This window comes from Musca vetustissima, unplaced genomic scaffold (assembly GCF_032173495.1).
Source record: "Musca vetustissima isolate MV318-11 ecotype Yass unplaced genomic scaffold, APGP_CSIRO_Mvet_v1 utg70705, whole genome shotgun sequence".
Classification (NCBI taxonomy): Eukaryota; Metazoa; Arthropoda; class Insecta; order Diptera; family Muscidae; genus Musca; species Musca vetustissima.
In genome coordinates this window covers 1-13,457 of record NW_026875003.1, presented here as the reverse complement: position 1 = coordinate 13,457, position 13,457 = coordinate 1, and the positions used below count along the sequence as shown (strand labels likewise).

The window sequence follows — 13,457 nt, the reverse complement described above, 5'->3', positions numbered from 1 at the left end:
ATTCCAATGGTCCTCTGAAGATGATATGTATGTTCCACATACATAATATTGTATATATTAGAATCTCTTGTATGTATCCAAATGGTGAAGGGTATCATATAGTCGGCCCGTCCGACTTTTGAACTTTCCTTACTGGTTTTTATATGAACTATAGGACTTTGTTTAACATGCTTCGGAATATCCGATTTTGGCTAAAGAGGTCTCTTCATAATGCCGATCTCATAGAATTCCTGCTCTCTATTTGCAAAAAAGCTCAAGTATTCGATTTTCACAATCCTCCCTAGATACCAATGTTTTTCATTAAAGAAATTTTGCAATGCAGTTCAGACTCGCTTGGTGCCAAGTCCGAATTGTATGGCGGATGTATTAAAACTTCCCAACCATGATCCTATCTTCAAACGGTCCAGTTTTTAACAGTAAAAATCAGAAAAAAATTCCAGTCCAACCAAATGCATAGCAGAATCTTCTTGTCCGTTAGTCTTGGTTTGGCGACCGTTTGAGGTGTTTCGCCGCTCTTTTACCATGATCGTTTTCATACAGGGTTATTGTATGTGATCCACTTCTCACATCAAATCACCATACGTTTAAGAAATGGGTCTATCTCACTCCGTTTGGCCAAGGCTTCGTAGATGGAAATTCGATTTTTAGCTCCTGGTCGATGTTACGTCTGCTAACATGCCGGTCAACTTCGACCATTTCTCCAATTCTATTTTCTTTCTTTTTTTGTTAATCTCACGCCATTGTAAATCCCCCATTTTCGTAGAGATTTTCCACATTGCATAGCTGCGACAGAAGAGATTACTGAAATAATTCCTAATGAGATTTAGAGTAACATTTGCTGCTGCATGTATCCCTGATGTACGTAAAATAATTTCCACAGCGGAAGAAAGTGACTACATCTACGGGAAGCCAGTCTGCCAGACAACATCCTCAGCTATTCGCTGGGTCTACTGGTGATATAATATTGTGTATTTAAGGTGTGCATTTTAACAGTACAACATTTCCGACGATGGTATCACAAGCTATTTAAACTATTCATTTGGGTGACATTTTCCGCCATGCTATGACGTCAATTCAATTGCAATGGTTGAGAAATTAGTATTTATGGTATTTTCGAGTATGTGTTGTTACTCATCCTTAAGGAATCGGTAATTTTTGTAGAAATGTAAAAAAATCTAATAAAGGGGGTGCAGCGTTAAGGTATGAAGTACGAATGAGAGAGACAGTTAATTTATATTAATTTGGAATATATTAAACAGAATGAATGGGTGGGTTCCTTGACTTAAATATATGTGACTTTTATGTAGAACAATAGGAATTGAGAAACTGTATAAAACAAAATCAGGCATGAGGGCCTGTGAAATTTTTTTCTATAGAAAGGAATGAAGCCTGAAGCCCAAAATATCAAGCATATCGTAAAAATACAGGACTAGGCCTTATAAATGTACCGATTGATTTTAGGTTTTTTGGAATATCCACCTCATGTTGAAGGATATAAAAGTTCGGACCCATTGAATTTAAAATAATTTTTACTTGTTTTACTATATTTCCTTGCTTTTTACAATATGTATTACCTTGGAATAAATTTTCAAATTGTTTTCATTTTCGGTATATTTTCCAAAGAAAAAAGTACATTTTTGTCTTCAATTTTTCTAAAAAAAATCATTAAAAATACGTTTTCCAAATTACCATGGTTGATGCAATTTTCAATGGCCTCTTGGTTGGTTCATCTGGATATGCTCTTAGTTTGGTTGCTCCCGCAAAACATCCCTTCCTTTTCACCGCCTGTGCAGTGGGATTGTATCATGGCGTTTTCGGTCTATATGCCAACATCATCGAAGGGCGTAGTAACAGTCAAAAATCTTTAGATCCACCATCGGCCGAAGACAGTTTCATGCGTAAAGCTCAACATATAACACAATGCTGTGTGGATATAATGACGGTGCCGCTGATAAATATCGATCTCTATATGTTATCTGAACAGTCCTCTTCCCTGGCATTGGGACATGCATTATTTGTGGTGCCCTTGGTTTTCGATTTAACTTTCAAGATATTCGATAATGAAGATGGCGAAGATAGTGCCACGGAGACGCTTAAAGAACTATCGATTTTGGGCAATGTGGTCTCATTGGTATTTTTATCGGTCAATGAAAATAATCTCATCTATGGATTAATGGCAATGTCTGCTCTACTGGCACAATTTGGTTCTAACGTTATGGAGAATATGCTACGCGGATCGGGCGCAAATATTGCATTGATGGGTTATTCATTGTTGTTATCATTAATTCCTGAAGCAATTGCAAAATCGTGAAGTGTTAGAAACTAAACATTGAAAATTATTAATATTTTTGTATGAAAATTAGAAAAAAGGTGAAATATATAGTATGCCGATACTTTTTAGATAATGTTTTTTAATTATCGGTTTTACTTTATAGATGATAACCTGAAGTTATTCAAGAATACATGGACTTAGGGATTACAAAAATATTCTCCCTTAAACTTATCAAGTGAGTAATATTTCAGTTTAATGGAGAGTCCTTAATGAGAATTGAACATCGGCGATTGTAGATCTTGGGTATTATTTCGACACATTGTTTGTTCTAGGCTGATAATATGAAAGAATTTTTTACGTCCCATAGGTAATGCAAAAATTGTTATCAGCATAAAATCCTATGACGAGATAGCTATGTCCGATCATCTGTCTATCTGCTGAAATTATGATTGAACTAACAATATTTAAGATTGAGATTTGAAATTTTGAACATACTTTGCAACTACCTCTAAGATGTTTTGGTAAAACTAGTAAAAGTGTTAGTCGGTATTGCCGACAGATATGAACCCTCAGACTATGATTTGCGGAGGTCTATGGAATTACACACAGGTTTTATTATCGCTTTATATTGCTCATCAAATCGATTCGATTAAAATTACATTTACAAGTTTATAAAATGTTGACCCTTTGGGGAAGGCACCAGAAGAGGATGCCGACTGGTCACACCTTCAGACTTGCTTGGAGAAAATAATTATGCAAAATGTGGTTCAGATCGGGCATTACTTTCGCCTAACATTAGATTTTGAAATATATTGAAAATGTAGACCATCTGTTGGGAGGTATCAGAAGGATTGGACCAATAGGTCTCATCATCGGACATGATATGGGCTTGATAATAATAATAATAGTTGGGTTCAAATTGGACATTACATTCGCCTGATATTGATTTTATAAATGTTGACCATTTGTGGGTGAGGTATGGAAAGGAGTGGACCAATGGGTAACATCTTCGGACTTGATATAGGCTTTCTGTAGCTAGTATTTTGTACCAAGTTTGGTTCAAATCGGATAGTGTACAATGTTGACCATTTGGTGGGAAGTATCAGAAGTAGTACCACATCATTGAACTTGAACTAAGTTTGGAAGAGATATTAAGATATGCAAAGTTTCGATGACATATGTTACTCCCATCAAGGGATATCGTGTGCAGCAGCCGGGTAGGCAAACGGGCGGACATTTGGAAATAGACTCGAAATTGTCTTAAAGAAACATAGGGTTTAAAACCAATTTATCGATGATGCAAATGCCGTATAAAAGTGTATACAACCTCATTAGTCATAAGGCTGAGGGTTAAAAAATATAGGTCCTCCATTTTTGGAATATCACCCATATACCCATACTGTACCCCAATATTCACTATTTTGGAAACACTTCTCCATCGAATTTGCTGTAGTTTTGGATTTTCATTGTTTAGCAATTCTTCCCACCAGAAATCTATCGATATTGGTTCCATTTTTTCCATATCCCAATATAAAGGCATCTCCAAAATTTGGTTTTCTGGGACTTTGGGCACCATGTTTGGCGTAATGTTTAATTTAAGACTCCCATAGGTTACCAAAAACTACCAATATTGGCCCAAGTTTCAGTGTAGCCCTCATATAACGGATCCGCCCATTATTTGGTATTTTGGAGATTTCGCGTTTTTAAACTGAATTGGCTATAAATTTGATATTTCGGGTTCTCAAATCTTCATTCCACAAATTATAACGGTACTCCTCATTATTCAATATTTTGGAGATTTTGGTCACATTTATCAATCGTTTTGCTGTAATTTTGTATTTTGGGTTCTCATGCGGTAGGAGACCTCTCTACAAAAACTATCGATATTACCCCAAATTTTCGGGATAGTCCCCCTATATTACAGTACCTTAAATATTTGGTATCTGAAAAATTCGGGATATATTTTTCAACCCAATAGGTTCTAATTTCATATTTTCAATTCTTATCGGGTGTCAAATTTTTCGACCAAAATTTTTCAAAATAGGTTAATGTTTTGGTATAGTCCCATATAACTGTATCCCCCAATTTCGGTACTTTGACAATTCAGGCATATATTGCACCGAGTTTGGCTGTAATTATATATTTTTTTGCTCATAGGTAGGCAATTTTTTCCTATTAAGAATTACCCAAATCGGTCCATGATCTCACATAGTCCCCATATAAGTATAACCCCAAATGTTCGAAATTTCTGGATTTCTGGCATGCCTTTGAACCGAGTTTACTCGTATGTGATATTTTGGATTGTATCTACAACAAGTATAAATCACTTTTTGTTAATAGGCAGCACTTCATACGTACGTATTTTGATGGCCACTTTCGTCTGTGATAATATGTTAGCATTACCAAATGTCTGCAAGTTAGCATTCCGGGCCTTGGTGGTTGGAAAACATCTTCACAAAAAAATGTTCAATATAAGTCTATGTTTCTATACAGCCTAACTGAGGTGTATGTTGTTGAGAATTTCGTTTTCTACTGGCAGCAATAACCTAGGGCATAGCCCCTCTAGTAAAACGTTCCGATGAATTATAGACATTACGAATGTACACCTCATGGAGTGAAGTATAAAAACTTCGGCCTGGCTAAAGTATTTTTTTTTTAATTTACCTTATACTTATTCTAATATCTCCCAATTCAGACTACCTTACATTTGCGTTCATTGCATCTTCTCCCCAAAAAATATTTGAAAAAAAACTGCAAATTTAATTGACGATTATTTAAAACAATTTAAATGAAAGTCACAAAAGTAATTTAAGCGAGTATAAAGTATCGCAAATCTTTATCAGATTTCAATCGCAAAAAATCTACACTAGTACCTCGAAGCCTAAGCAAACATTTATTTTTGCAATTATATTGTCATCGATTGGTGTGAAAAGTTGTCGTTGTTGTTATACCCATTCTCCTTCTTTTCTCGGTTCATCTTCTTTCACTTTGGGAGCCATTATAGTGTCAAAGCACTTAAATACAGTGCCGCCATCAAACAAAGACCGATAGATCGACAGACAGACAGACTGGCATCGAGGTGACAGGGCAAATGTCTAAGTGAGTCTGGGGACACATTTGCATGTAAAATATCCATATCCGAGCTAACAGAGTGGAAAGAACGTGATTTGATTTTAAAGATTATGTTCGGAAACGACACACACACGTTTGCTCATTGCAGCATCCGGGTGTGAGTGTGGTGGAATGTACCGATGCGATAAAAAGAAATTAATAAGCTATGGAGTGGAAGAGTGTTAGCGGCAGCAGTCATTGGGGTTACTCAGTCGAGACAACTACGCCAATAAGTAGTACATGTATCTTCGGCAAACATGTCTATGTGCGGAAAAAATTTAAGAAAAACAAATCTGAACTATGCAGAACAAAATTAACTTAAAAATGTGTAGTGGAAACAAGATAAAACCAGTAAGGAAAGTAGTAAAGTCGAACTGGGCCGACTATATGATACCCTTCACCACTTTGGGTATATTCTACATATGTATCTAAACAGACGCCCCTTTTCGAAGGAACATTGGCATGCAATTGAACGAACTTAAATCTAAAGCTAACCCAATTTTCTCGAAACTTAACGCACGAGCTATGGTAGGGACAGATTTACATCTCAAAGGCACGAAAATCCCCATGAACATGCAGAACACCAGCAACACCAGTAAATACAAATACAGAAAAAACCACAAATTTTCTGTAAATACATTTGTCATATGCGAACAAATATATAAATGAGGTTGTTAGAAATACTTCAACGTACAAAACATTCAATTATAGTAAAAATTGTATGCCCGTCGGCCAAACATTGGTTCTTTAGTGCACAATTTACCTCAGATCGGATGAAAATATATATAGGGGCTACATCTAAATCTGACATGATTTTCTCGAAACTTAGCACACGTCATTCTAGACTCATTTGAGTATACCGTGCCAAATTTCGTGCAAATCGAAAGATATATAGGGACTTTTGGTGCCCCATTTACATAAAATCGGAGAAAATGTATATAGGAGGTATATCTAAATCTAAACTGATTTTCTCGAAACTTAACACACATCATTCTAGACACAATTCAGTATACAATGCAAAATTTCGTGCAAATCGAAAGAAATATAGGGGCTTTGTCGCACCATTTACATAAAATCGGACAAAATAATATAAGGGAGCTATATCAATATCTGAACCCATTTTTACGAAGCTTTGCACACTTCGTGAACTATATCCAGTGTTGCCAAAACTTTGTTGATAAAAAATGCTAGACTTTGTTTAAAAAAGTGCTAAAAATTTTTAAGAAGTGCCAAATAAAAGTGTTAAAAATATTATAAGAGAAATTAACAGAATTGGATGTAATTTGATATTTTGTATTCTCATTATGTTCAAATTTCCCTACCATAAATTATCAATGTGGGTATATGATATATAATTTGAAACTTTTGTTTTTAATGGTGTGTCAAATTCTCCCACAAAAACGGTTTAATACCGGTTTTGTAGAATGGCATATATGCAAAAATTGTCAAGGTGAAGGTTTGCAAATAGTCCCTATGTTAAAGTAATGCTCCTTCTTTATTTTGAAGGTTTTAGACGCATTCTCTATGTTCTCTTAGGGTAGGATATATTTATGAGGACAATTTTCTACATAAGTCTATGTTTGGACATATCCCCCATATAAAGGTTCCATCCAATTTGCGTCCTTTTAAGGTTTAGAACCTTTTCCTGCCGATGTGTAGGTCCATCTTTTGACATAACTCCATTATAAAGTGGGACGCTACCCATTTTCGGTACTCTGAAGTGACTATAATTTGGCTTCCCGATTAATAAAAAAACTCCTTTGTAAAAGTTTTCCGATTTAGGTTCATGATTTTTACATCGATCCCATAGAAATGTCATCTTCATTTGGTTTTTTATTTTACCAAATTAAAAGCCTACTAGAAGGCGGTGCCATAGTAACCACATGAATTGCAGGGTATAAAACGTTCTGACCGGACGAACTTTAACACTTGTTTACAGATGTACTGGTACTTTTTATACCCTTCACCATACTGTGGTACAGGGCATTATGTATTTGTGCATATGTTTGTAACAGGCAAAAGGAAACGACATAGAAACATGGTCCCTTTTGAGAATATGCATAGAATCACTTTCTGAGTCGATTTATGCATGTCCGTCAGTCCGTCCGTAGATGTTAAATTGTAAACAAAGTACAGGTCGCATTTATGATCAGATGTAGATAAAATTTGGCACAGCTCACTTGTTTGGCCCAAGGACAAACCCTATTGAGATTGAAGAAAATCGGTTCAGATTTAGATATAGCTCTCGTATACAGTTTTGTCCGATTTAAGGTAAATGGGGCACCAAAGCCCCTATATATCTTTCGATTTACCCGAAATTAGGCATAGATCTCTAAATTAGGTCCACAATGATGAGTTCTAAGTTTCGATTTGCACGAAATTTGGCATATGGTACTGAAGTAGGTCCAGAATAATGTGTGTGCTAAGTTTCGTGAAAATATGTAGAATATATTCAAAGTGGTGAAGGGTATCATATAGTCGGCCCAGTCCGACTTCACTACTTTTCTTACTGGTTTAACATTGAAAAATCAAACTTATACCGTGTAACATAGGAACATTTTAATGCGTCAATGTGAAATCGAAATTATACCCAAAATCGTAACTAACTCAAGAAAAAAATAAAAATGCTAAAAAAAGTTCTAGGTGCTAGATCATTTTTTTGGCTAGAAAAGTGCTAAATCTAGCACTAAAAGTGCTAAATTTGCAACACTGACTATATCTAAATCTGAATAAATTTTCTTCAATTTTAATAGGGTTCGTCCTTGGGCCAAATAAGTGTGCTTTGCCAAATTTCATCCAAATCGGATCATAAATGCGACCTGTACTTTGTTCACAATTTCACATCTACGGACGGATGGAAGGACGGGCGGACATGCAAAAATCCACTCAGAAAGTGATCCTATACATATTCTCAAAAGGAACCATGAGTCTATCTCGTTTCCTTTTGCCTGCTACAAACATATGCAAAAAGACATTATACCCTGTACCACAGTGTGGTGAAGGGTATAAAAAGTCGCCTGGGCCGAAAATTGTACATCCTGCACCATGTAGTAGTTATTCCTAGTTCCTTTTATATATAAGAATGATATATGAAGTGATAAAATATATTAAGGTATTTTGGGTCGAACTTTTTAATTCCCGAAACATATTAAAAATAGGTTATATGTGCATATACCAAACCATGAACCGATATATTTCATTTTCAATAGCAAATATCCGAGGGATATTTGGTATTGAAAATTGTGAAATTGAAAATTTTTAAAACTTAGAAAACAAAAATAAACTGGGAACGGACTTAACTTGTTGGTCCTGTTTCAATTTGCCCACAAGTACATAGAGTAGACAAATTTGTGATATAATTGAAACTGAAAGGGGGTGAACTCACCTGATAGACAGACAATGCTAAATGTAGGTGGAATTTCATTCTGATCCAGAAAATGTATAAATTAGGCGGTATACGGTAAATACTTCGATTTGTTGTAAACGGAATGACAAATTTAATATGCCCACGATCTCATGGTGGAGGATATAAAAGATATGGTGACCTCACCACTCTGTCATGTGAAATACGCTAATGGCATTTGAAGAATGCCACAGAAGAACGAGCAAAAAATAGAAAATGAACGTAGGACTACAAATAAAAACACAGTCTGGTTGAAGGCGAAGAGGAAGGACCCAGCAGGGAATAGAAACGGAAATTGCATTTGTAATTTTTTTTCGGAGGGGTGGTCCCTCCTTCTTACTCTGGGAAACATTGTTGTTTCTATTATTTATTTCACTTGTCTGTCTTTCTTTTAAAATCTCTGATATCAAATATTACATTGTCAACAGACAATGGGCAACATAACAACAATGAAGACAGGCAAAGTGATTGTTAATGATGTCATCCTTGTTGTTGTAGCTGTCGCCGAGTTGTAGCGATGTACAACATTCTTTGGTAGGGTACATTTTTGAAAGCCAACTTATGTTGCCACTTGTTGAAGAATATTATTTAGATCCAATGGAATTTCGTTAGATATATTTACATGTACGATGTCGTCGTTGTTGTTTTACTACATTTTTAAGGAGGTTGTTTTTTGCCATTGTTTTGCAATGGAACGTGATTTATCATTAAGTGGACATTGATGTCATGTATGGAGTGTATAATATGTGATTTTTAGTATTCTTTTGTTTCATCTTCGTAATTATCTATGCTTTTATTCACTTATCTCTTTTTCTGTTATTTTATTATAGGTCCAGCCTTTTGGGGATTAATCAATCCCGAATGGTCTTTGTGCAACAAAGGACGAAGACAATCACCTGTAAATTTAGAACCTCAACGCTTACTTTTTGATCCTAATTTAAGGCCATTACATGTAGATAAACATAGGGTAAGTGTATTAGAAATATGATTAAAACTTATCTTATATAGACCTAAGTAGCGAAAAATAGACATTATTAATGAATAAATATTAAATAACATCGACATTTATAATATATTTACATTTACCCATAAACAAATTTTTTAACTTTTAAGTCCAAAATGTTAACATTGATTGCAATACCAAGTTTCTGCAATTAATCATTCCGGGCTCTTATAGTGTGCCACATAAGTTTTCAGGAAATAGGTAATTTATATACATGTTTCAAAAAATATCGCACATAAAGGTGGTGGTATAGATCCCATATAAAGCTTCCTAGGGGGTAAATATTTTCATTGCAGGAAATGTAAAATATAAGTCAATGATTCGACTAGTCCTCATTCAGGAACTAGGGGTTTGTAATTTGGCAGCACGTTTTCATAGAAAATAAGAAATGTCCAAACAGAATATTTACAATAACATTGCATCAATATTAAATCCCAAACCGATTTTAGATATTTGTAGTGCCTGTCTTAAGTTGGAGGGTATAAAAACGTAAGTCCGCTCGAGTAGAACGACGTTTTCAAAAGCAGAGCTCCGAAATGCTCGCTCGAATTCGAGTAAAGAGTGAAGCTTGCTCGAATTCGAGTGGGAATACTCCTGCGAGTAGAAAAAGTAAAACAAGTATACTCTGTTTTCTGTTCCACTCAAATAAGAGCGCAAGTGCTTCGCTCGTATTCGAGTGGGAGTGAAATTCGCTCGAAACCGATCAGATTTCACTCTTGTCGATTTCACTCTTAGAGTGAACTCTTACTCTATTTCGAACGTTTTAACTCTCACTCTTTTTCTTCAATAAGGAGTACTCGCGAGCACTCCCCAACAAAATAAAAGAGTGAAGAGTATACTCCTTAAAAAACTCGTACTCCCACTCGGGAGTATTTTTCACTCGCGAGTAAAATCGAGCAAATCGGAGCTCTGTTCAAAAGTGGTTTTAAAGCTCATAAGTCAAAATTTCAGTTGACCTAAGACAAATACCCTCTGTGAATGAAAAATTTACGTCATTTGCAATTTTAAGCAAATCTGGGAGTCATAGTCATTGTGTCAGGTTCGAGCAATATAACTTTTTATTCGTATATTTATTTAGTTGGGTATGCGATATACAAACGAGAGGACCAGTGGCAATATTAAAAAAAAACCATTGTAGGTTGATTAAATTGAATACTCCGCTGAATTTTCATAAAATTGGTATCTATTATGTGTGGGAGATACTAGAAGTAGTGGACTAACATTCTCTATTATCGATCATGATTTATCTTGGTATTAATTATTACAATTTTGAAAGTGGTCAGTGTATATCCACCCGAATTGGCTGCAGTTTTGTTTTTGTATTTCTTAGTGGATAAGAAACGATTTCGAAAAATAAAGCGAAATAGGTATAACTGTAACTTTTAAGTTTAACTGCCATACCTTTATATTATCGGTATTTTGAACCGTTTTGGACTCGCATTCGAGCATAATTGATTCAAGTTCTGATTAATGTATTACTCTCACAGACAGACAGGTTCCGCTTATAGCTTCTTTCGTTGGACAACGCGACTATGCTCCTAAAAACAACTAATATGAAGCTTTTCTTGCATATTTAACACTAGATTGCCGACGACGGTCATTTTGACCGTTTTTCAATTTCAAGCATAAAAACAATTGTGTATATTATGACACAGCTTATTAAAATTTGGTGACTTTTTGTACAACGTAGTTCTAGTTTATTAATCATAGTAGCTGCTTCTCCCCCTCTTGCATTCCTCGTATACACAAGTGCTATACCTATATTGCCTAAAATCGGTCATTTTGACCTCTTGTGAAATATAAGCTATAGGAAAATAAAATAAATTCCAGTCTTTCTAGTGTTAAAGAATTCGAATGTCAAATTAAAACCAATTCATAGCCTCGTTTCTCCACATTGGACCAAAGATCCCATTTTTTTCCATAATTAGAACAGTGGATGTGTGAAATAAATAAATATCAAATATAAGGGCTTCAGGGAGTCTGATTACGAATCTGCATGAAAAAACGTTAAAATTCAAGAGGATGGATCGATAGTACTAATCATACAGTGGTACTGAGTATTATGTATTTGTGCATATGTTTGTAACAGCAAAAGGAAACGAGATAGGCACATGGTTTCTTTTGAGAATATGCATAGAATCACTTTTTAAATCGATTTATGCATGTCCGCCCGCTCGCCCGTCCGTCTGTCTGTCCATGTTAAATTGTAAACAAAGTACAGGTCGCATTTATGATCCGAATTGGATGAAATTTGGCACAGCTCATTTATTTGACGTACTGAATTAAGTCTAGAACGATGACTGTTATGATTCGATTCAGATTTAGATATAGCTCCCATATATATTTTCGCCCGATTTTAGATAAAAATAGGGCACTAAAGTCCCTATATATCTTTCGATTTGCACGAAATTTAGTACAGCATACTAAATTAAGTCTAGAACGATGTGTGTTGTTTCGTGAAAATCGTGATATAGCTCCCATATATTTTCGTCCGATTTAATGTAAATGGTGCACCAAAGTCCCTATATATCTTTCGATTTTCACGAAATTTGGCACAGCGTAATGAATTAGGCCTAGAATGATGTGTGTTAAGTTTCGTGAAAATCGATTCAGATTTAGATATAGCTCCCATATATTTTCGTCCGATTTAAGGTAAATGGTGTACCAGAGCCCCTTAATATTTTTCGGATTGCACGAAATTTGGCACAGCGTAATGTATTAGGTCTAGATTGATGTGTGTTAAATCTGAAATCGGTTCAGATTTAGATATAGCTTCTATATCTGACCAAATGAAAAATTTAGTATCGGTTGCAGAATGATATGTTTAAAGATCCAATTTCATGGTCCTTTAAAAAATGCGACGTCTGTTAAGATTCATCTCATGAATATACCCAAAGTGGTGAAGGGTATCATATAGTCGGTACCGTCCGACTTTACTACTTTCCTTACTGGTTTTGTATTAAATTTTTGCATTTTCATATTACACTGTGCAGCACTTAAGTATGTATAGAAATTGCGGTATATAGAGCGGCATCCATGATAGAAGAGAAGGATGAAAGTTTCCTGAGCTTTGTAGTGTATATCAATCTGTCATATTCGATCAAGGGAAATCTTAGTATCACCCTCTATAGACAATCCATTTTCGGTCGATTTCATGAGTCGGGTAATGTATTTTTTTCTGTCAATCCGACTCATGAAATCGACCCAAAATGGATTGTCTATAGAGGGTGATACTAAGATTTCCCTTGATCGAATATGACAGATTGATATACACTACAAAGTTCAGGAAACTTTCATCCTTTTCTTCAGAGAAAATTGTCTCAAAAAAGGCACATCGAATTTTATTTAGAAGCTGCATACCTTATGAGACTATTTGAATTCCTAGGCAAAGTTAAAAGATATGAAATTCAGTGTGAGTGAATAATTATTCCGCAGAAAATTTAATGCCAATTACTGACAGACTAGCAACAGAATTATTACTGGCACTGTTGTCTGTTGTTACCCTATCCAATCAAATCTGTCATAAATAATTTAATTATCTTCATATCTGCCCTCTTCTAGTGCAATTAATCAATATCCTCTTCAAATTAAATCCTTCTGCTGTTATATAATATTTAATTAAATCTTAATTTCCTAGCAATACGCAACTGAACCAAAGGAACAGCACA

At 35.1% G+C, this 13,457-nt stretch overlaps 1 protein-coding gene across 1 annotated transcript; it reads left to right on the top strand.

The window, feature by feature from the left end:
• Window positions 1–1,685: 1,685 nt before the first annotated feature.
• On the top strand, window positions 1,686–2,311 carry LOC133337530 (uncharacterized). Its single transcript, XM_061545749.1, has one exon. The coding sequence runs from the start codon at window positions 1,691–1,693 to the stop codon at window positions 2,309–2,311; it is 621 nt and encodes a 206-aa protein (XP_061401733.1). The 5' UTR covers window positions 1,686–1,690.
• The last annotated feature ends 11,146 nt before the right edge of the window (window positions 2,312–13,457 follow it).